The sequence below is a fragment of the Epinephelus lanceolatus genome, chromosome 15, assembly GCF_041903045.1.
Source record: "Epinephelus lanceolatus isolate andai-2023 chromosome 15, ASM4190304v1, whole genome shotgun sequence".
Taxonomy (NCBI): Eukaryota; Metazoa; Chordata; class Actinopteri; order Perciformes; family Serranidae; genus Epinephelus; species Epinephelus lanceolatus.
This window is the reverse complement of record NC_135748.1, coordinates 18105960-18126192: the sequence shown is the minus strand read 5'-3', so window position 1 is coordinate 18126192 and position 20233 is coordinate 18105960. Positions and strand designations below refer to the sequence as shown.

The window sequence follows — 20233 nt, the reverse complement described above, 5'->3', positions numbered from 1 at the left end:
TGAATTTTTAATATTATGAGTACAAATTAAACTTTTGGTGGCCTAATACAATAATAAATTACTTTTTCAGTTCACCAGATACATTTTGCTGCAATAAAAATCATCAAAGTGAGATGGACAGACTGAAAACTTTTTATCGTATTAGATTTTGGGACACAATTTACAGTTGAAAAAAAGGTAATATATCACAATGTATTTATCGCAATACTCAGCATATTGCAGCATTTTCAATATCGTAATAATATTGTATCATGATTTAAATATCGTGATAATATAGTATCTTAGGGCCTCTGGTGATTCCCACCCCTAGCTTCCAGTTTTACTTCCAGGGTATGCTGCCCGCTGGCCCTGCCAGCGAGTAGGCCTATCCGCTCAGCCCTTGGCCTTGACATTGTGATGGCATCATGGATTTTAACATCACTTTTCTCTGCTCTAGGGAAGTTTTAGAAATATAAATCCTCCATAGATCAAAAACTCAGAACAGAAAACGAACAAGCTCGCATTACGTCACCACCCAGTGGCAGCATTTATTGGTCTGGTGCGGCACAGTGCATCCCAGTAGTTGCAGGTTTTTATCTCTTGAGCAAAGGCGAATGCCACAGTCCTTTTTTCTGTTTTCTCTGGTCTGTAGCACCATTTTCAAAAGTATTTGCATCTTTCTACTACATAGACAGCCCACTTGTATGAAAAGACCATCTTTTACAGCAGTGAAATACTTTTTTAATGAGCCTACAGCCATGCTAGCATGTCTGTGAGGCTGAATGTAGGCACTAGGATGGGTTGAGCTAAATGCTAAAGCTTAAATACAACGAGTGTATAATTCGTGTATACTCACTCTTGTTTAACTGAACGGACTGTGAAGCTTTTGTATTGTCTGTAATTGTATGTAGCAGGGGCCTGTAGCAGCGCTGTGCTTACATTAAACAGGCACTAGCAGGCCTGAATATGTTACATTCTCCTGTACAGTTTTTAATGGGATCTGATTAGTTGCTTACTGCTAAACCTATCGATAGAGACCTCATTGCTCTGAAACTGGCACTGAGTTTACTTACTCTTGGCCTTTAAACTGTGCAGTGACAGGTGAAGGCTGCAGGTCAGCTCAGGAAGTGAACTGACATAATGACATTGACTGTGGTGCAAACAAAGTGACCACCTGCAAAATAGTAGTGACGGTGTGTTGTGTGCACCTTGAGATTATTTCTGGAGGTATCTGATACACGCAGGCTCGCTGGCGTACAGACTGTGTTGTCTGGCAGTGAATTGGAGTGTAACTCTGCGTGCCAGATGATGCAGGTGTATCTGTTACCTGGATTGTTGTCCTTGTCACACCACGCTACGTCCTTCCTTTCTTCCAGCCGGGATGTTTATATTTTATTCATTGAAAACCAAGAGCGTGAAAACAGTCAATGGAGCACACAGGCTCTGACCAGGATGTGTCCAGATGAGACTGTGCATACTGGCTTTTAAAGAAACAGAGAGCCCCTCCAGCTCTTTCCCACTGTCATCACAGTGCGTCGAGTTGGGTTTGTGCTGATTAGAGAGGCTTAAGCACCTGGCAGACAGCACCCTCAGAGCCCGAGAGAATGTCTCTGCATGGCTGTCTGCCTGGCAGTGCAAAACAAGAGAGAGGGGCAAGTTAGGGCAGGGACGTTAGGTGTGTGTGGGGCATTTGCATCTGTTTGATTCCCATGAAGCGGAGCTAAGTAAGAGTCACATCACGTCAGTGGTAGTTTGTCTGTGCTAGTGTGTGTGTGTGTGTGAGTGTGGGTGCGTGTGTTGCTCCATCTAAAGCAGGGATCTTAAACTGTTGTCTTTTACAGTAAAGTTTAACTTTATACATTCTGGAGCAAACAATTTGTCTTTTCCTCTCCTCTTTTTTTCTGGCATTCTGCCTGCTTTGTAAATGATGCTGTTAGAGATGATATAGATAAAATATAGACAGCAACTTCACAAAAAAAAAATCAGTTGTCCATCCCCTTTTGAAACTAGAGCACCTAGTATCTGTCAGGCAGAGCTGTAGCCGCACTGAGGACAGTGAGGTCATGTCTTCGGCATTTTTTTTTTCTTAGAATTTGGGGGTTTTAGTAACTTGAAGGGAGGTTTACACTCTACAATTAAAATACAATAACGTGGGCACTTCACAGTATCTCTACATCATGTAAAGTAAAATTTGGCATCTTTTAGGCGATAAATAAATAAAAATAAAGGATTCTGTATTTCCTTACTAGAATTTTGCTGTTGGCAGTGTGGAGCGGGCTGAAGGGGACAGTTCACCCTAAAATCAAAAACACACATTTTTCCTTTTAGCTGTAGTGCTATTTATCTGTCAAGATTGTTTTGGTGTGAGTTGCAGAGTGTTGGAGATATCAGCTGTAGAGATGTCTGCCTTCTCTCAGTTATAATGGAAGTAGACGGCACTTGGTTTGTGGTGCTCAAAGTGCCAAAAACTACATTTGAAAAACTCAACAGCAAAGTCTCTTTCCAGAAATCAGAACCCAGTTACACAAGATAATCCACAGACCTTGTTGTGAGCAGTTTTATGTAGTTTTGTTTTTGCCGGACTACACTCGCCAACATATCACTGCGCAGCATGAAGCTTCCATCTACTGCTTGCACACCTTTTCATCTTGTGCTGTCACAAGCACAAGCCATTGTCTTGTCCATGAGTAGATGCATGCTTTCTTTCTGCACTGTGATGCAATTGGTGGGTGTAGTTTGGTTGACAGAAAATAGTTCCTACATGAAACTGCTCACAATGAGGTCTCTGGATTATCTTGAGTAACCAGGTCATGATTTCTGGAAAGAGACAGTGCTGTTAAGTTTTTCAGATTTTTTTTTTGGCACTTTGAACGCCACAAATCAAGTGCCATCTTGTTTCATTATATTGGAGAGAAGGCAGACATCTCTACGGACGATATCTCCAACACTTGGCAGCTCACACCACAACAATGAAGACTGATAAAAATCAGTACAGGTAAGAGGAAAAATATGTAACTTTAATTTTAGGATGACTTGTTCCTTTAAAAACGGCATATAGACGTCATGGAAATGTCGCAGAAAATATAACATTTTACAGAAATGTAATGAAACAGTTTCCTGAATTAATTAAATATGGTTAAAAGAAAATAGAGACTTGGACTTGTCCTTGTCCTGGTAAATCAGGCTACTGCTGTTCATAGATAAACTGTCTGTGCTGCCCTGTTGTCACAGTTAACTAAATGTTAAAAGATGAATTTGTATGCTCTGATTTAAAAGCCTTGATAACAAAATGAAATGAAAAAAGAAGGTTAAAATACTTCTTGAGTAATTTCTCAGTCCTTCTATTCTAAGCCCAAATTGATTCAGAACTCAGTGCTCCTAATCTAAAACAGGTAGTCAGAGCTAAAATGTACAAAGCATTGCCATGGTTGCAGATCATAAACACTCTTCATCGCCGTCTGTGTCACTGGGAGTAATTTGTTTACAGGAGTTGATGACGTAACACATCTCCTGAACCCTTCTGTCTGTGTTTACTGCCAGGGAATCCATATTTCACCAAAGCACACTTACTAACAGATGTTTGCTGAAATGTTCTATTTTAAATCCATCGTTATTTACATGTCATAAAATGTAATACATAATTCCCCTCTGGATCTGATTGCACATTGTTTTTCCTCATTAGAGACTGAAGTCTGCAACATAAATCCAGCACTCACGTAGTATCACACCCATTAGATTCAGTCTGTTTATCCAAATCCGAGATGTAAATAATCGCTACCAGCCTGTTAATATGGTCAGCTTCAGTGACAGATGGTGTGTTTAATATGTCAGTGATAAATATGGACACAATTACAATGTGATCACAGAACCAGTGATAATAGGAGCCCCTCATTAACGTGCGGCTGTGCCCCACCCACCACTTCAGGCCTCTACAGTCAGTGTGTGCTGTCATGGTAACCAGATAAGTGTTGTCTTAGACTGACTTGACCCCACACATGCATATCAACTTTCTGTTTACGTCTTTAGGTTGAAACCTGCACTTAAGGGAGTGGAGTCTGTGTGTTCAAACACTGTTTTTTTCCTATTTGTCACTGGTAACACATGCGATTCATTTCTTTCCTTTTCTCTGTAAACTGCTTTTGTCTTGAGTCACTCGCTAGGATCACGACCATGAGAATGTTTTCCATTTGTTCAGATGGCATACATTCCATGTCATGTCTGCTCAGCGCACCAGGAAGTGAACAAACCCCCTTTAGCCGCACGTGAGTTTGAGGTGTCTGAAATAGAAACTAAAAGGAAAGAAAGGAGAAGAAACAACAGAAATCAACTCAAGAGCAGCATAAAAGTTTTTTTAATGTGTCTCCAGATCATAAGTTTAACCTCTAGATAGCAGCTCCTGATTAACTGAGTAATTTAAGATCTGTCATCCTCTGTTTTCATGCTGCATAGTAACTAATCTAACGTAATGTTGCTGGGAACAATAGAGAACATTTTTCACATGTGTGACCATGTGCTGTGGAGCTGAGGGCCTCCTGTTAAACATGGTTTTAATCTTGTTTTAGAAATAGATTCTTTTAAATCACTTACTCCCCCTTGTGGCAAAACAAAAAAGTTATTTATCATAATAAAGTCTGGGGAGGTGAAACTTCCTGCTTTTAATAGGGTTCAACAGGGAAAATGGTGTCTGATCTAACAAAGCAGTGTAGTGTTATTTATTAACAGTGAGGCTCAAGTGAGAGGGAGCCACCCGTGACGCAATCATACCTCAAAATCCCTAACAACAGCTTTCCCCTCAATGTTTACATGCGTGATGTCAGTTTCATCTGTGCCCTGACTGACCAATCCGGGGCGGGCGTGCCTGCAGATGGGGGGCAACAGTGGGATGCTGGGTAGCTTGTTGAGCAGCGAGTGGGGGAGATACAGCAGAGAGGGGTGGCAGGAATTAGGCTGCTGAGGATTAGTGTCTGAGCTCTGATTGTCCATTGGCTGTAGAGACCTTTAACACTGCATGGACATGAACTGACAACAACAGCTTCATCAATAACAAGCAAGGCTGTCATTGTGCTGTGATCTTTCCGGGATGTTTTTTGAACTGACGGACTTTAGATCCTCTTTTCTTTAACACAAGTTGGGCGTAGATTTGGATTACTCTACCAGAAACCATGGTGGTGCTTCTGACCAATAACTCTAGTACTAATTTCTACTGCTTTCCAACTCTCTTCAGGAGGAAAGGTGAGTGAAAGCAGCACAATTATTTAAAATTACAAGACAACAGCCCTGATTGGTTCATGACTGAAACCAATTGCTCCTGCCCTGATTGTTTAAACTGCTGTTCAAGTATGACCAGGACAGGCTGGATGAACTGGCTCGCCCAGGTCAGGCAGTAAAGTAATTTAAGTGTGGACAATCACTGCTGCTGTGGACCATAAAAGCTACTGTTTGTTATGTTTACTCCCTCATGTATAATATGCTGTGATTTTTAGTCTCACTTTAGCAAATAATACTTGCTCTAAATTGCAGGAACAATAGATTAAGGTTTTGGAAACATGCATATTTATAGATAACTGCGTATCAGGAGCACCTGTAATGCTGTTACAAAAGAGACAGTGGTGAAAATTAGTGGTGATCACTGAGCACATGGCTGCTGAGGCTAATTACAGCACGGTCTTACAGTGACAGCGCCGACAGTAGAGTACAGTAGGTGGCTAAATGTGGAGCAGCTGTTACATAAAAGTGTCTTAGCCGAGTGTTAGCCCGGTGATGCCAGACTTGGTCATGGTAGTGTGAGGACACCACATGGAGTTCAATCGCATGCTAGTTGGTCAGCTAATGTAAAGCTACTGTAGTTTTTTGAGTATCTATCTTTATTTTGTTTTGCATTTGAAATGTAGTAGAAATATAGTAGACAGAGCTACTGTCTCAGGAGATAGAAAAAAAACATTTAAAAACTATTTATAGTTCCTCAAAAAAAAAACCTAAAAATTATAAATGGCAACCAAAAAAAATTAATTAATTAATTACAAATTCATTAAAAGGCACAGATACAGTATCTCTTTTAGCTACATTCACAATAAAATTAGCACAGCACAGTATCACTTTGGTAATTAAAATGAGTAATTACAGGAGCACATAGATTTAAAAAACGCTTTCTTTCTGTGCATGGAGTTTTCCCATTATTTTTCCATTGACTACACTCTCAATAACCTGTCCTGCTATTGATGTAGGGTGGTGGTTTAAGCCAGGATAAAATTGTATTTTTTTTTTTTTTTTGCCACTGATAAAAAAAATATTCAGTTTGCTTTAATTCATAGCTCCATTAGAGATTGTTCCTATTATATAACACAGTGGGTCTATTGGCAAATCAGTGTTTGAAGTGGTCAGTATTTCTGTATGAATCCCCTCCTAGTATGACTTCAGTTTAAGACAATCCCCAAAAGTGTGTGTGTGATCTCCAACCTGTTGCAAATGCAAAAATGACATCAATCCATTCAGAGTTTGGACTTTCTAAGAAAGGCTACAACTTTAAAACCAGTAACTCAGAGTCATTAGAAGATAATATTCAGGTTTTTGGAGTGCAAAGTAATATTTTTTAATGATGCACATGACTCAAGTGTTACATAATTAGACTGTAGCATTTTAATTGGTGTCCTCACTGTCTAATGAAGTGATACTTGGAAAAAATGCATAACACTGAGCATACTTTCTGACAGTAGATTTTTTGATGTGATAATCCCATCTTAAAAGTCACTGTCAGAGTCACTGGAGTTAAAGCCTGCGTGACTGGAAGGAACGAGTTCAGCCTTCCCAATTCGCATACTCTCATGTAATTAACCTGCGACCATATTTACTGTTCCTGTGCTTAAATGTCCCTGACAGACACTTGAATGCTCTCATCCTGTCCATATGGCCCGTTTATCTTCTGTTACAGTAACACAGAGCTTTTAGTTGATCCAGACTGATCCCCTCTCCTCTCCCTGTCTCTCTACTTTAAGCTGTCTCCAAGCGAGATGATGATGATGACAAGACTCTGGCACCCCCGGAGTTCCAGGAGAATGTGTTCATCGAGGCCAGCAGGCCCAAGTACCTGGAGAACCTCCACACAGAGGCCCTGGAGGGATTGAAAATGATGCAGCAGGAAGGTACAAAGCACTCTAGTGATGCAGTATTACATCTGTGCACTAAATTAGAGGTGTGCCATGCCAACATGTTGACAACTGTCTGAATATTGCTCAAGAGGGTGTGCACCAGAGGATATAAACACTGCTAAGGATTTTATTTGTCATTATAAATCTGCAGTCAAATGTTTCTCTCCTTGCAGAAACCAATAATGGAGTGGAGTTCCAGGACAATGAAAGCGCGATTGTAAGTAACGCATCACAGCCAGATTTTATTTTCTTACACTTACAGCAAACACACATTTCTGTACAAGTGATTTTCATTTTTTACAAAAATATTGTCTCTTTTTGCCAGTCGACAATAGGGACCAACACGGACAGGGAAGATGCTGGATTTATGACAGACAGTACGATTGCTGACACAACTTCTGTTGTCTCTGTACAATCATCTGTGTCCACAAGATCCTCCCGCTCTGGGCTCACCAGGCAAGGTAACCACAAACAAAATACTATTTACATCTCGTCTTGGTCATAATACAACAAACAGTGATGATGCACACACATTAAATGACAGATTAAGAAAGGAGTGTGTAAAATTTTGGGGGATTTAGTAACATCTAGTAGTGAGGATTACAAATTGAACAATTGATTAAAACCAATAAAAAACTGAATGGAGACAGGCTGCTAGCCTAGCACCTGCAAATGTGTGCTCACCTTTTTTACTCTGATAACTTAAGATCCAGAACAGGAGCTGAATTACACGCAGAGATGTCTTCCTCTCAAAAACAAAGGGACACTGTGATTGAAACCAGCAAAAACACAGAATAAAGCAGTTTCATGTAAAAAAATCAGTGCCTTTCAAATGCAGCTTGTCACAGAGGGGCTGCTAACTACGGTCGTTGACGCAAAAACACGAACACTCCTACAACGAAGCCACAGTTCTTATTTCCTTTGATTATACACTAAAGAAAACATTCTCATTTTGTATTCCATTTCTGCTAATATATCCCCCGAAATCCTACACACTGGACCTGCATTAAATAGGTTAGATATACAAAGTGTATTCACTTTACATTGACTGTTTTCATGCCTCTGTGTGCCCAGGATCAACATTCAGACCCTTGAACTCTGGGGAAAAGCCTGACAAGAGCAAGAAAAGGAGACGACACAGGAAGACTGTTGGGGGTATCCCACAGCATGTCCAGAGAGAACTGGGTATGCACCTCATCACTCAAACGTGTTACTTACAAAAGACACATGTCTGTGAATTACTAGTTTAATTGTATGTGCTACATTCAGAAACATCATGGAAAATAAATGGTTAGATGATTTGCTTGCATGTCCATTTACTTAATAATAATATGAACCTCTCCTGTCTTGTCTCAGGCCTGGACAGAGCAGGTTGGTCACTGACTCAGAGGTTAGATGAGGAGCAGCTTTACAATGGTGAATCTGACATCAGCCCAACCACTGATGGGCCACAGCAGGCAGCACAAAGGGGAGCTGGTGCCAACTCTCCCAACATCAATGTCATGCATCCCCTCAGCAAAGAGAAACTTGAGCAGCTGGGTGATGCTCGTCATAGGGATGACCTGGACCTGCTGCATCACCTGAACCCTGACTTGTCAGATGGGGACAGGCCTCATTCCCTGGCTGTTCCTTGGATGACCACTGCCAACAGCCTCCAGCCGGAGCTGCCTAGCCCTGTCATAACCACATCACCCCAGGCTGCCTACATGTCCAAAATCATTCCCAATGCTGTGTTGCCACCGTCTATCGACGTGGTGGAAATCAGCCGTGGACGGAGTCGTAACAGTGTCCGCACGGTCAGCAAGAGCAGCCTGCTGCTGTCCAGTCCAGCCTCCTCCCGTGCTTCCTCCAGAGCCTCCAATGTCACCTCCGCTTCCCACCAAAAACCTCCCAATATGTCCGACAGCTCTTGTTGGAGCAACTCTGAGTCCTCAGATACCTTGGTATCTGACTCCTCAACCATCTCCAGGAGCAGCACCCCCAGGCAGAAGAGGTCACAGAATGGAGATGCCTCTGCTAAAGAGGACAAAAGCAGTGTTCACTCCTCCACCAGCAAGGGTTCAAAATGCACCTCCAATGGGAAGGTCATTATTAAGGAAGGCGAGGGTAAGAAAGATGGGTCGTTTGCACGTAGCCTCTCTGTCATGAAAGCCAAGAGGGCTCCTCCCCCTCCGAGCCGCTCCTATTCCCTTCACAATAAGATGAAACGACGGTCACGTGATCTGGCGGAGGTCAGGATCAACTCAAGGGAATCTTCATTACAAAACATTGCAACGTCTGGTGAAAAAGAGAAAAACAAATCAGGATCTTCTCCTTTGCCCGCCAAACCTGTAGACAGCCCTGGATACAATGCGGACACCAGTTCTCTGGAAGACTCTACAGGTTCTGCATCATTCAGTCCCCTCAGATCCTATCTGCCTGCACGAAAGACAGAGGAAGCTGCAAAGGTTGATGAATCGGATTCCAAAGATGCTTCACAAGAGAAAAAGGAACCCCTTAAGGAGAATAAGCTAAGCAAAACAATCTCTCCGTCCAGTGGCTACTCCAGCCAAGATGTTTCTAAGCAGTCCCACAGCTCATCTCCAAGGCACAAAAGAGGCATCTTTGCAAAGCTTCAGAGGTTATTTCCTGGGTCCTCTCCTGCTGCTTCAAATGCATCCTCTCTCACCAAGCCAGAGGATCCCAAACCTGACACCACAGTCGATACTGTCAGTGACAGCCCTTCTGTGAGGGCCTTGAGAGAACTCTTCAACATCCCTCCACCACCTAAAATCCATGCACCTCCACCCCCTCCTCCAGAGGTGTGGGTTCACAGCAGGCGCTCCATTGAACTGCTCCTGGGACCACCGGTCCCTGACAACCTTCAGGCCATCATAAAGAAGAATCCAAAGGACAGGAGACAACAGAGGCAGTCTCCTCCTGCATCTACAGAGGGCTCTGTGAAGTGCTTGGTAGTGGAAAAAAAACACAAGAATCCGGCTGTGACAGTGGAGTCCGTTGATGGATCATTACACATGCAGGAGATAAAGAAAGTTCAAGAAAGTGGTATTTTGAGTGCAGAGATTCACAAAGAGAATGACGAGCGACTGGCTGAGCAAAATGTTGATTTGGAAGGAAACAGCAAAGTGACAGAAAAGGATGAGAAAGTAAGAGTAAGTGACATTATAAACGGGATGTTAGTGAAGGCTGTAGAGAAACGCAAAGGAAGGCTGGCAGCACTGAAAGAAGACGAAGCCAAAAAGAAATCCACACAAGCCACAGAGCTAAAGACTAACACAGATACGATACCTGCTATTTCATTAGCACGCATTCCTCCCCAACCCCCAACCACTGTATCCCCTGAGTCGTCCTGGCCCCCACCACCTCCACCAATAGCACCAGCGGGCCTCAATGGGCCTGATGACGTTGATTTCCCTCTTCCGCCCCCACCAATGTTCAGTGAGGTGGGGTTAGTTGTACCTGTGCAGGTCCCACCTGAGAGGACCATTCCTGGTGGTAACTCCTCTTCTACAACTACGTCTGTAATATCAGTGGTGAAAACAGAAAGTGTTAGGGTGACCACAGAGGCTGAAACACAGAAGCCCAGTACATCCGTTGCACCTACACCCCTGATTATCCCCCCTCCCCCGCCATATTCAGCTCCCCCTCCACCAGTTAAAAAAGTCTCCCCTCCTACAACTAGAATGGTCACTCCTCTGCCACCAATTCAAGAGGTCTCTCCTCCGCCACCACCAAAGGAGGTTTCTCTTCCACCACCTGAAGAGATTCATCCTCCACCACCACCAGTAGAGGTTGTACCTCCACCACCAACAATAGAGGTTGTACCTCCACCACCAATAATAGAGGTTTCTCTTCCACCACCTAAAGAAATTCCTCCTCCGCCACCAATAAAGTTTGCAACCCCACCACCACCAAAAGAGGTTTCTCTTCCACCACCCAAAGAGATTCCTCCTCCGCCACCAATAGAGGTTTCACTTCCAGCACCACCTAAAGAGGTCTCTCCCCCTCCACCACCTGAAGTTTCACCTTTGAAGCCCACAGAGCCCTCTCCTCCACTTGTTCAAGACGTCTCTGTCACACTGGTTACCGTGGTATCTCCTTCACCAGTTAAAGAGGTCTCCACTGTGTCCACTGAGGAGGTTTCTCCTCCATCTTCTCAAGAGAATGCCTCTGAGGAGGTGACACCTGCTAGCAAGCACACTCCACCAGAAAGTATTCCACCTCCACCACCCCTACAGTCACAACCGAAGTCATCAGAGCAGGAGACTGATCTTCCACAAGAGAGCATCCCATCCGAGTCTGAAACTAACCCAGGTTCATCTAACAGTATTCTCACTCCCCCTCAGAGTATTCCCCCTCCGCCTCCCACAGAGATTCACCACCAACCTCAGGTTGTGCCTACGAACATTGATGTTCCAGCAACCCAGGAGGCTTCCCCTTCACCGCCATCTGAAGCCCCCATCCCACCAGCTCTAGAAAACTCTCCTTCACCAGAAAAGGCCCAAGAACCTGATCCTTCTCCACCTGTAAACATTCCTTTGCCTCCACCCTTGCCTGTGCAGGGTCTTGCCAGCATCAAGCCACAGCCTTGTCCTGCAAGCACAGAAAAACAAACCCCTGAGGTGACCTCTGCCCCTGTTGTACAGGAGGGATCCACTCCCATTGTTACCCCCTCCCTTCTGCAGATGGTCAAGCTGCGGTCAGTCAATAGCAGCCCTGAGCCTCCTAAAGCTCAGGAGCCACCAGAGGCTGAGGTCACGATGAGGGAGCAGCAGCCCAGCAATCCAGTCCCAACTTCATCTGCCAGTGGTGAGGCTCCTCAGAAGCCCATCAGAAGGTCTCTGATCCTCCTCTCTCCCGGACCCTTCTCTCCACCATCCACCTCTCCGCCATCCACCTCTCCACCTGCTATAGTTACCGCACTGCCAGCTCTGCCCAAGTCCCAGTCCATTTTGGTTCCAACTACTTCTTCTTCCGCAGTCATCTCCCCTACAAAAAAGTCTCCTCCTGCCATGACGGCTTCTCCCTCCATGAACCTACAGGAGGCCATCCGTCTGAGGACAGCAGCCAGATCCAAAGAAGGCCCTGCATCTCGCCTCAGCTTGCACTCACCAACATCACCAGTAGACCTCCGTAAGTCCCCATCCCCCTCCAGCACAGCAAGCTTTATCTTTGCCAAGAGCACCAAGAGGGTGGTGATTGATACCAAGCAGGCACCAGAGACCATGGCGACCATACAGAAGAAGGTGGAGGTTTCCTCCCCAACAAAGGTGGCGAGTGAGGCAGAGTGGGCGAAGAAGGGCATCAAGGTGCCACCACCTGTTGCAAAGAAACCCAAAACGAAGGGCAAAGAGATTGAGACCAGTGAAGGGACGGCGCAGACTGCAGGACAGGAAGCACTGGAAGAGAGTATCAAGGGTAAGAGAGATTTTTTTTTATAAACCAGAAATAAAACTCATCAGAATTAGACTGGACAAGAATCCATACAACCACGCTGTGAGGCTGTACTTTGGCACAGCATTTCTTTGAGCTAAATACTAATGTTGAATGCATGTTGACATGCTCAAAATAGCCATGCCATCATGCTGGTATTTATGTCACATTCACGTCATATAATTTTGACCATAATTATGAGCAACCAAGTCAGAAAAACAGTTCACGTCAGCTCCCAAATTGTAATTTCGGCTTGGGGGTCCTCCACCAGGAAGTTTTGAGCCGCAAATGCTGAATGTACTGCATAAGGGTGAATCACCAAGTTGTGCTTTTTCTGCATCAATTTATCTTAATGCCCTTAATTTTGTCAAAATAAAAGCCCTCTGCTACTTTAATGTTTTTATTCAGGAGGGCAAATGCAGGTAACGGGAGGTTTTCCGGTTCTTTCTGCATGACAGCAGCTTTAGCAGGATTAATGTTTATCATGCTCACCATCTTAGCTTAGTTTGTTCGCATGCTAACATTGGCTAATCAGCACTAAAAGTACTCACTATGTAGAATGGCCCATTTCTGATTATTGATACAGAATATAAATAAACTAAGTTACTAGTTGTTCAAGCTTTGAAATAAATGCAGTAAAGTAGAAAAGTATGTAGAGGAGTAGAGAAGTTGTGCTTAAGTACAATACTTAAGTAAATGTACTTAGTTACATTCCACCACTGAGTATTGGACAAATTGAAAAGAGATTAAAGTGATAACATTTCATTCTGATGGGGATGTGAATGTGCACATTTCCATTGCAATCCATCAAAAAGTGTGTTATTTCATTCTGAACCAACCAAACCACGCGGCCATCTCTACAGCCATGCCACTAGCATGTCTAAAAATTGAATCAGCTTTATTGTACGGCTCCTTTGTGCTATAATAAACTAACTCTGCTTGAATTCTCCAACTTTAGATGCTGCGGAAAAAACAAATGGGACAGCAGGTACTGTTGAAGGAGGGACGCCATCAGCATGATTGTAAAGACTGAAGGAGACCTGAGAAGGACTTACCTATAACACTGAAATTGCTGACAGTTGGTCTTTGTGTGTGAGAGACAAGAAACTGGATTTTGGAAAGACGAGATGCTTATTTCAAAGATTGCATTTGGAAAAGTTGTGGATTTTAAGAAAATCCTATGACTTTGATGTTAATGGTGTGGGTCTTAAATTTCTCAAGTACTCATTTTGGAGTTTTGTAAGCTGAATTCAGTGTATTTTCTTTTGCCTGTGGGTCTTCTGAGCTTTACCGTTGCTAGAGATGGGAGTATATTGCCCTCTAGTGTCAAACATTGATTGTACCACTTTTGTCCTGCTGAATCAGAGCTTTAGTCAGTACTTGTATCAATGGGACTTTTGGGCACTCATCTGTAAATATAGCAAGATTTTGTACATTTAACACATCCAGGAGTGATGGATCTGTGCTACAGAGTTCTGTATTTTCTCCAAAAACGTTTCCACACCAATTATATTTGTTAAAAAATGTTAATTATCTTAAGTTATTTTTCCTGTTTCCATGTTCAGAGGAGGGTCTCTACAGGCACAATGTCTTCTTTGCAGTGTTTTGTTACACCCTAATATCATTTAAATCAAATGTGTATGTATAGCTCTTAATCATTCCAAATTGATGTCCTTCTCAGAAATCCCACGTCCTTTTTATTTTGTATGATTTAAAGCTCTTTATGTGTGCGACCATTAATGTCACAGAGGCAGTGAGCAGAAATGTAAAGCAATAGAGAGAGTTGTTATTTTGGTGCACATTTTCTGCTGCTTTTAGTTAATGAGAATGGATTAATGGCTCAGAACAGTGGGATATATCTGTGTTGAACTATAATATATTTCAAGCTGGTTTCAGACACTGTAATGTAATAAATCATTTATAATGGAAAAATAAAGATTTATGGACAGATCAAAGCCACACCGACTGAGGACATCTTTATAATTTTGCTGTTAAGTCTTATACTTGCTGTTTCATTTTCTTATTTCAGGCTCCTTTTGTTGAGTCTCAAGTTTGTATGATACAAATACAATATATTTTAAGATATGACACTCCCCATGTTTTTGACATTTGTAATTACCAGTAGTAATAATATTGACATGGCTTAATTCTACAGCAATCAGCCACAACGTTAAAACTACTGACAGGTGAAGTGGATAACACTGATCTTCTTGTTACAATGCAATGATCTGCTGGGAATCCTTGGGTCCTGACATTCATGTGGATGCCACTTGACCTGCACCACCCACCCAAACACTGTTGCAGACCAGTTGTCTCCACCATCTATCTATCCACCAGCTCTGCCCAAATCCGAGTCTGTTTTGTTTCCACCTGCATCTTCTTCCACAGTCGTCTCCCCTACAAAAAAGTCTCCTTCCATGAACCTACAGGAGGCCATCCGCCTGAGGACAGCACCCACCCAAACAAAATTGCAGACCAGGTACACCTTCTCGTGGCAATAGCACTCTCCGATGGCAGTGACATGCCACACTGCAAAAACTGTTCAGGACTAGCCTGAGGAAAGTGACAAAGACCTCAAAGTGTCGACCTGGCCTCCAAATCCCCCAGATCCCAATCCAACCAAGCAACCACGGGACGTGCCTGGTATCTCAGAGCAAAGTCTGATCCACGGTGGGGCCTCCTTGGATCGTACTTGGCTTTGACCTGTTGAGGCATAGACATAGGACCTCTGTGGTTTTCCTGTTATGTCTGGCACCAGCGCCCAGTTATACAAAAAATGTAATTGGAAGTCCCATGTTTTGCTGTCCAGGATCAGCTAAACCATTTTACTTTTGTGCCAGTTTTTAAAAGCAACATTAGATTGGATCACCTTGATCCACATACAAAGTTATCCAGATTTGGTAATCTGGAAAAGTTTAGAGCTAAAGGTAGGATGTCTGCCAACAAACACACTGCAATTTGCAGTTATGGCAATAGGTGCCGCCAAAGACAACATAACAGAGATCTTTGAGATTATAACTTTAAATCATTTTGTTTGATTTTGACAGCTATTTGTGGGATATTTTCTGGGGACAGCATCTTTTTGTTTACTGTACTGAAAGGCACAATAGGTAGCCTAATGTCTACTTTATTTACTCTATCACAGCAACTGTTAAACAAATCTAGTGCAAAGTATTTTGCCAATTTAAAAGTTTTATAACATTCTGTTCCTGAAATCCATTCTGAATCCAACCATTGGCTAGGATTAAGATAATCCTTTTTTTGGATAAAAGGTATCCAAATCCTACTAAAGAGTTTTGAACACATACTTAAGGTTTGATCCAGATCAAACCCACACTCGATTAAGTGATCCAATCCAATTTCAGAATCCCTTTTTTTCTTTTGAACAACCCATTGTCAGGATTTCTATCCGACAGCCAAACTCCAGTCAGATTACTTCTGAACAACTGGGCTCTGGGCGTTGGTGGTGGATTCTTTGAGTCCTGTGGGTTGCAAGATGCTCTATTGGATTGGGATGCTATTTGGGAGTGTCATTGTACTTGGTCTGTAAACTGTTTGGGTGAGTGGAACATCCATGGCACCAAAGGAAGTAAATGTTATTCACTTCACCTGTTAGTGGTTTTAGTGTTGTGGCTGATTGTTATATGTCAGCTGTTGGAATTCATAATGTTTAAGATGCCTAAAATTTTTAATTGACTTATTTTGGTTTCAAGTCATGACGAAAGAGAGTCCATCAACTGCATTTTCATGTTTTTATTGAAACAAGTCAGAATATTCTTCTGTAATGGAGAGTTACAACAGTCTGAGCAGAGCACTGATCGACTCATTGAGCTAATGCTACCTCCATGTGAAATACCATGTCACCTCACCATCCTCTACTAAATCTGCTAAACCCTCATCATCCTTCCACTCCACCTCAGCAGCCTTCATCCTGTCATCCTCTTCACCTCTGCCTCTACGCTTCCCATTTTCCTCCTCCCCTCCAGGTACCAGCAGCTGTAACTCTCTTTGTGGGCCGACTTGTGTTGGTAACATTTGCTCCACCTGCACCCAGTGACGCAACACTTCAGCTTCCTTCTGATTCAGATGGATCTCATCCTCTCTTCCTTCAGATCCCTCCTCCTCTTCACCTACATACCCTGACCCATCTTCTTCGAACTCATTTGAAACCTTCACTACAGACTCTTTCTCATCCTGCTCCACTAACTCATCAAAATCAGGCTCTGGTATCACTCCAAAGATTGCTCCACTTTCCTCTTCATCTTCATCTTCTTCAAACGCCTCTTCCTCCTCATCTGCATAGTCCTCTTCATCATTATACTGTACTACATCCTCACTCTCCCGCAGGTTCTCATCACTGTGCAGCTCATCGATGTAATGATAAATGGTGGCCTCGCCTTGGCTGCTCATGCTGACTGGTAGAAAGCTGTCTTCTGCTGCATACGGCTGATCAGAGACCAACAGCGACCCACTGCTGACAGAGCCTTGAAGTAAAGTCAGAGATGGAGCCATTTTTAATCATCAGAAGAAAATGTATGATCACTATGGTAGTTATAAGAGAACAGTCAGCTGGAGACACTTGTGCAACTGAAACAACCACAACAACCCAGTCTCTCTGAGTAGGAATGGATTATTTGAGACTAAACATTTTTTAAAAACACTGCCACATACCTTCCATCATGGCCCTCTGGTTTTTAGAGGTCACACACTGTGAGTCACAGCATTCACATATGGAGTCGTCCCCAGTAAGGGCTGTCCACCTGTAATGACAAATGGACAAATATGCTAAATCCAGAAAAGTCAACTATATACCTAGAATGGAAATTTAATTTGTAGCGTCAACTCTCACCTGTTCCCTCTGTAGGTGCATGATTTGTGAGCAGGACCTGGGTCCTCAGATGTGACGAATAATCTGCAGTGAATACTGACCTAAAAAATGGAAACAGCAGCTAAACACATAGTGGTTGAAAGTGTTTACACTGATGGAGGAGATTAAAAAAAAAACCCTCTGTATTTAAAAGCGGAGCATTTAATTTTGGGAAAATCTCCAGCTACTCTTTGTCAAGATTAAAAATATCTATTCAGAATCTTGAGAACCTCAGCACTGACACAGATAACCAAAGGATGGAAACAAAACTAACCCCCAGATCTAATAAAATGTAAAATTCATGGAGAAAGTGACTGATCCGGTGACTGGACTGGAGATTGTAACTATACTGTCATTTTATTTGATGTATAAACATGTGTACAGTGTATGAGCTGTTAGAACTTATTATCTTCTATTATTATATATTATTTTATTAAATGCCCAGTGTACCATCACACAATTTCTCTGCTTTCTTCTGCAAATGAATGTATACCTAATTAGACAATGCCTCATTTGCATGTTTAAGCTTTTATTTATTGTGTTTGTTAAAAAAAAAAAAAATAAATAAATTATCAACTGGGGAACTTTCATAGTGGTATACTAGTTAACTTAACCCGCAGCTCAAGTTATACCCCTTGCTCACCTCTGTGTCAGGGTCAGAGGTGAACTGGAAAGCCTTTAGGGAGAATCTCAGGGTCTTGTCTGTTTGAGAGATGAACTGGGAGGCCCCTGGGTCCCTCTTGCTGTCCAGCATGCAGCTATGGGTGACAACAATATCACGCCAGTCTCAATTTAATCACAAATCAGGACACCAGGGGTAAACCAAAAGACTGTAAGGGCATTACTGTGCAAAACACTCACCCAAAATTGTCAATGATGCTGTATTTGAGAGATGATTTAAAGCCACTGGATGGCGTAGCATAGCAGGTATTGATGTATAGTTTTCCACCAGTTGGGAGATGAGGAGCAAAGACCTGGAAATTAATAGTCTTTCCAAGCTGGTACACCTGGGACTGGGCTGGTGTGCTCCATGAATCTACGAGGTTATTAACATAAATCACAACAATTGAAACCACTAAACAGACATAATCTTTTAAAATATATTTGCACTGAAAACCGAAGCAGCTCTTAATCTCTTTCATCCAAAGTCCTGTAGACATACCGTCCATCAGCTCCATCTGAAAGTCATTTGGACTTCCTTTCAGCCTTTTACGCACAACAGCAGTTTCCCAGGTGGGCTGCACAGTCAGTTGGTACACGTGATTATTCCTGGACAGGTATTGGAGGTTGTAAATAAATAGTCTTTCACACACATGATGCTGAAAATGACCGAGAGACAAGTCTAACCTTGGATAACGACATTCAATGTCGACATTGATCCTGTGCGCTCTGCTTGGGAAACGCTTTGGCGACGGCTCATAATGGAGCACGAATTTGTAGAGCAGATAGCCGCGGGGCGCCTGTCAGGAGGGGTCAGAGGTTGTGATTTTAAGATTATGCAGGTAGAGTCTGGAAACAAATGACACTAGTCTTACCCCACGCACGACATCGCACGCTGTCAGAGGATACATGAAAAGCAGGTCCCCGTATGGCCTGAGGACCCCGTTGCTTTTGCAGGAGCTGCCTAATTTCAGCTCCTCTGCATCTGCGCCCAGACCGTAGAAAGCTGGTTTGACCCGCACCACAAAGTCAGACGTGGAGCAGGTGACAGAAACGTCTTGGAGGTAAGCAAAGTCCGACTGGATCTTTGTCTCATGGTCCCCTGGGCGCAGGGATCGTGCTCCGAGGTGAGACAATGGAGAAATGCTGGCAAGTAACCTCTGAGAGGATTTTCTGTCACCTGTCGGAGACTGTTTGATTGGTTTGGATTTTGGCGTTCCCAGTTTGAAAACCTTTTTCCGTCTGCTAAATGGAGAGTCATAAGTGTCCACTGCACAGCTGAGGAGGCCAAGTGATAAAACACTCCACAAAATATAGAGATGCCACTTTGTTTTCATCGCAACAGACTGCTGTCCGTCTTCCTTTCCTTTTCTATCTGCGCGTAAAACCAGCGCTCAGCCACGGCTGGAGGTAATTAGTGGCAATGATGACTAGGCATGGATGGATTGCTGGAGAAAATGCGAAGTCATGCTTCCTTTGGTTGGTTTTTATTTTATAAAGGAAGCAGTGGCATTATCTTTGGCTGAGCATTTCTTCGTTTCATCATTTTCTTGATTCCAGTCACAATATCTTTATACAATCACTGTAGCTGGAAAGTTTTTGGAAACAGGCTGACTTGTGGAGAAATGACTGAAATGATTAAGCAGTAAAAATCTGTTTCACTGTTGTTTTTGAAGTTTTATTTCTTCTAACTGATTTAATACAAAATAATCTTTCTGTGTGCACAGGAAAAGTGCACACACACTAAGACTTTACTTTTACTCTACTATGGCTTTTTTTTTTAAATATCATTATTATTATTATTATTATTTAACTTTTTATGAGACAGGCTTCTCTACTATCACTTTTGTATGACAAAATATGCCATTCCTTTGTAAAGATATACTACACTATGACTAAAAACCCCCAAAACGTATTGACTTAAAAGCTTATTAAAGATATACTACGACTTTTTCCACATTTTCGACTTTTTCTTGTTATACTATGACTTTTAAAAACACATGTAAAACTATGACTTTTATGACATTTTTTACTTTTTATGACAAACTACACTATACTTATTTATAACATTCTATACCATGACTTTTTTATGGCATACTATACTATGACTTTTTTATGGCATACTATACTATGATTTTTTTATAACATA

The 20233-nt window shown here is 42.5% G+C and overlaps 2 protein-coding genes across 4 annotated transcripts in view; one reads left to right on the top strand and one right to left on the bottom strand.

Moving 5' to 3' along the window:
- The window catches only part of LOC117267307 (uncharacterized), a 40140-nt gene extending 26425 nt beyond the window's left edge, over positions 1–13715 (top strand). For all 3 annotated transcript variants that reach the window (XM_033643135.2, XM_033643134.2, XM_078175005.1), the window contains exons 3-8: positions 6972–7118; positions 7298–7341; positions 7450–7585; positions 8199–8309; positions 8481–12542; positions 13516–13715. In XM_033643135.2, the coding sequence (XP_033499026.1) occupies positions 6972–7118; positions 7298–7341; positions 7450–7585; positions 8199–8309; positions 8481–12542; positions 13516–13577 (4562 nt within the window). In that variant the 3' untranslated portion in view covers positions 13578–13715. The remainder of the gene's footprint in view (positions 1–6971; positions 7119–7297; positions 7342–7449; positions 7586–8198; positions 8310–8480; positions 12543–13515) is intronic.
- A 2580-nt stretch (positions 13716–16295) lies between these two features.
- Positions 16296–19499, bottom strand: LOC117267511 (uncharacterized). The gene is made up of 8 exons (XM_033643473.2): positions 18960–19499; positions 18772–18884; positions 18587–18693; positions 18286–18460; positions 18068–18182; positions 17407–17486; positions 17229–17317; positions 16296–17041 (listed from the first exon to the last, which is right to left on the bottom strand). Exons 1-8 carry the CDS (start codon positions 19419–19421, stop codon positions 16395–16397), a joined length of 1788 nt encoding a protein of 595 aa, XP_033499364.2. The 5' UTR covers positions 19422–19499; the 3' UTR covers positions 16296–16394.
- Positions 19500–20233: the final 734 nt, after the last annotated feature.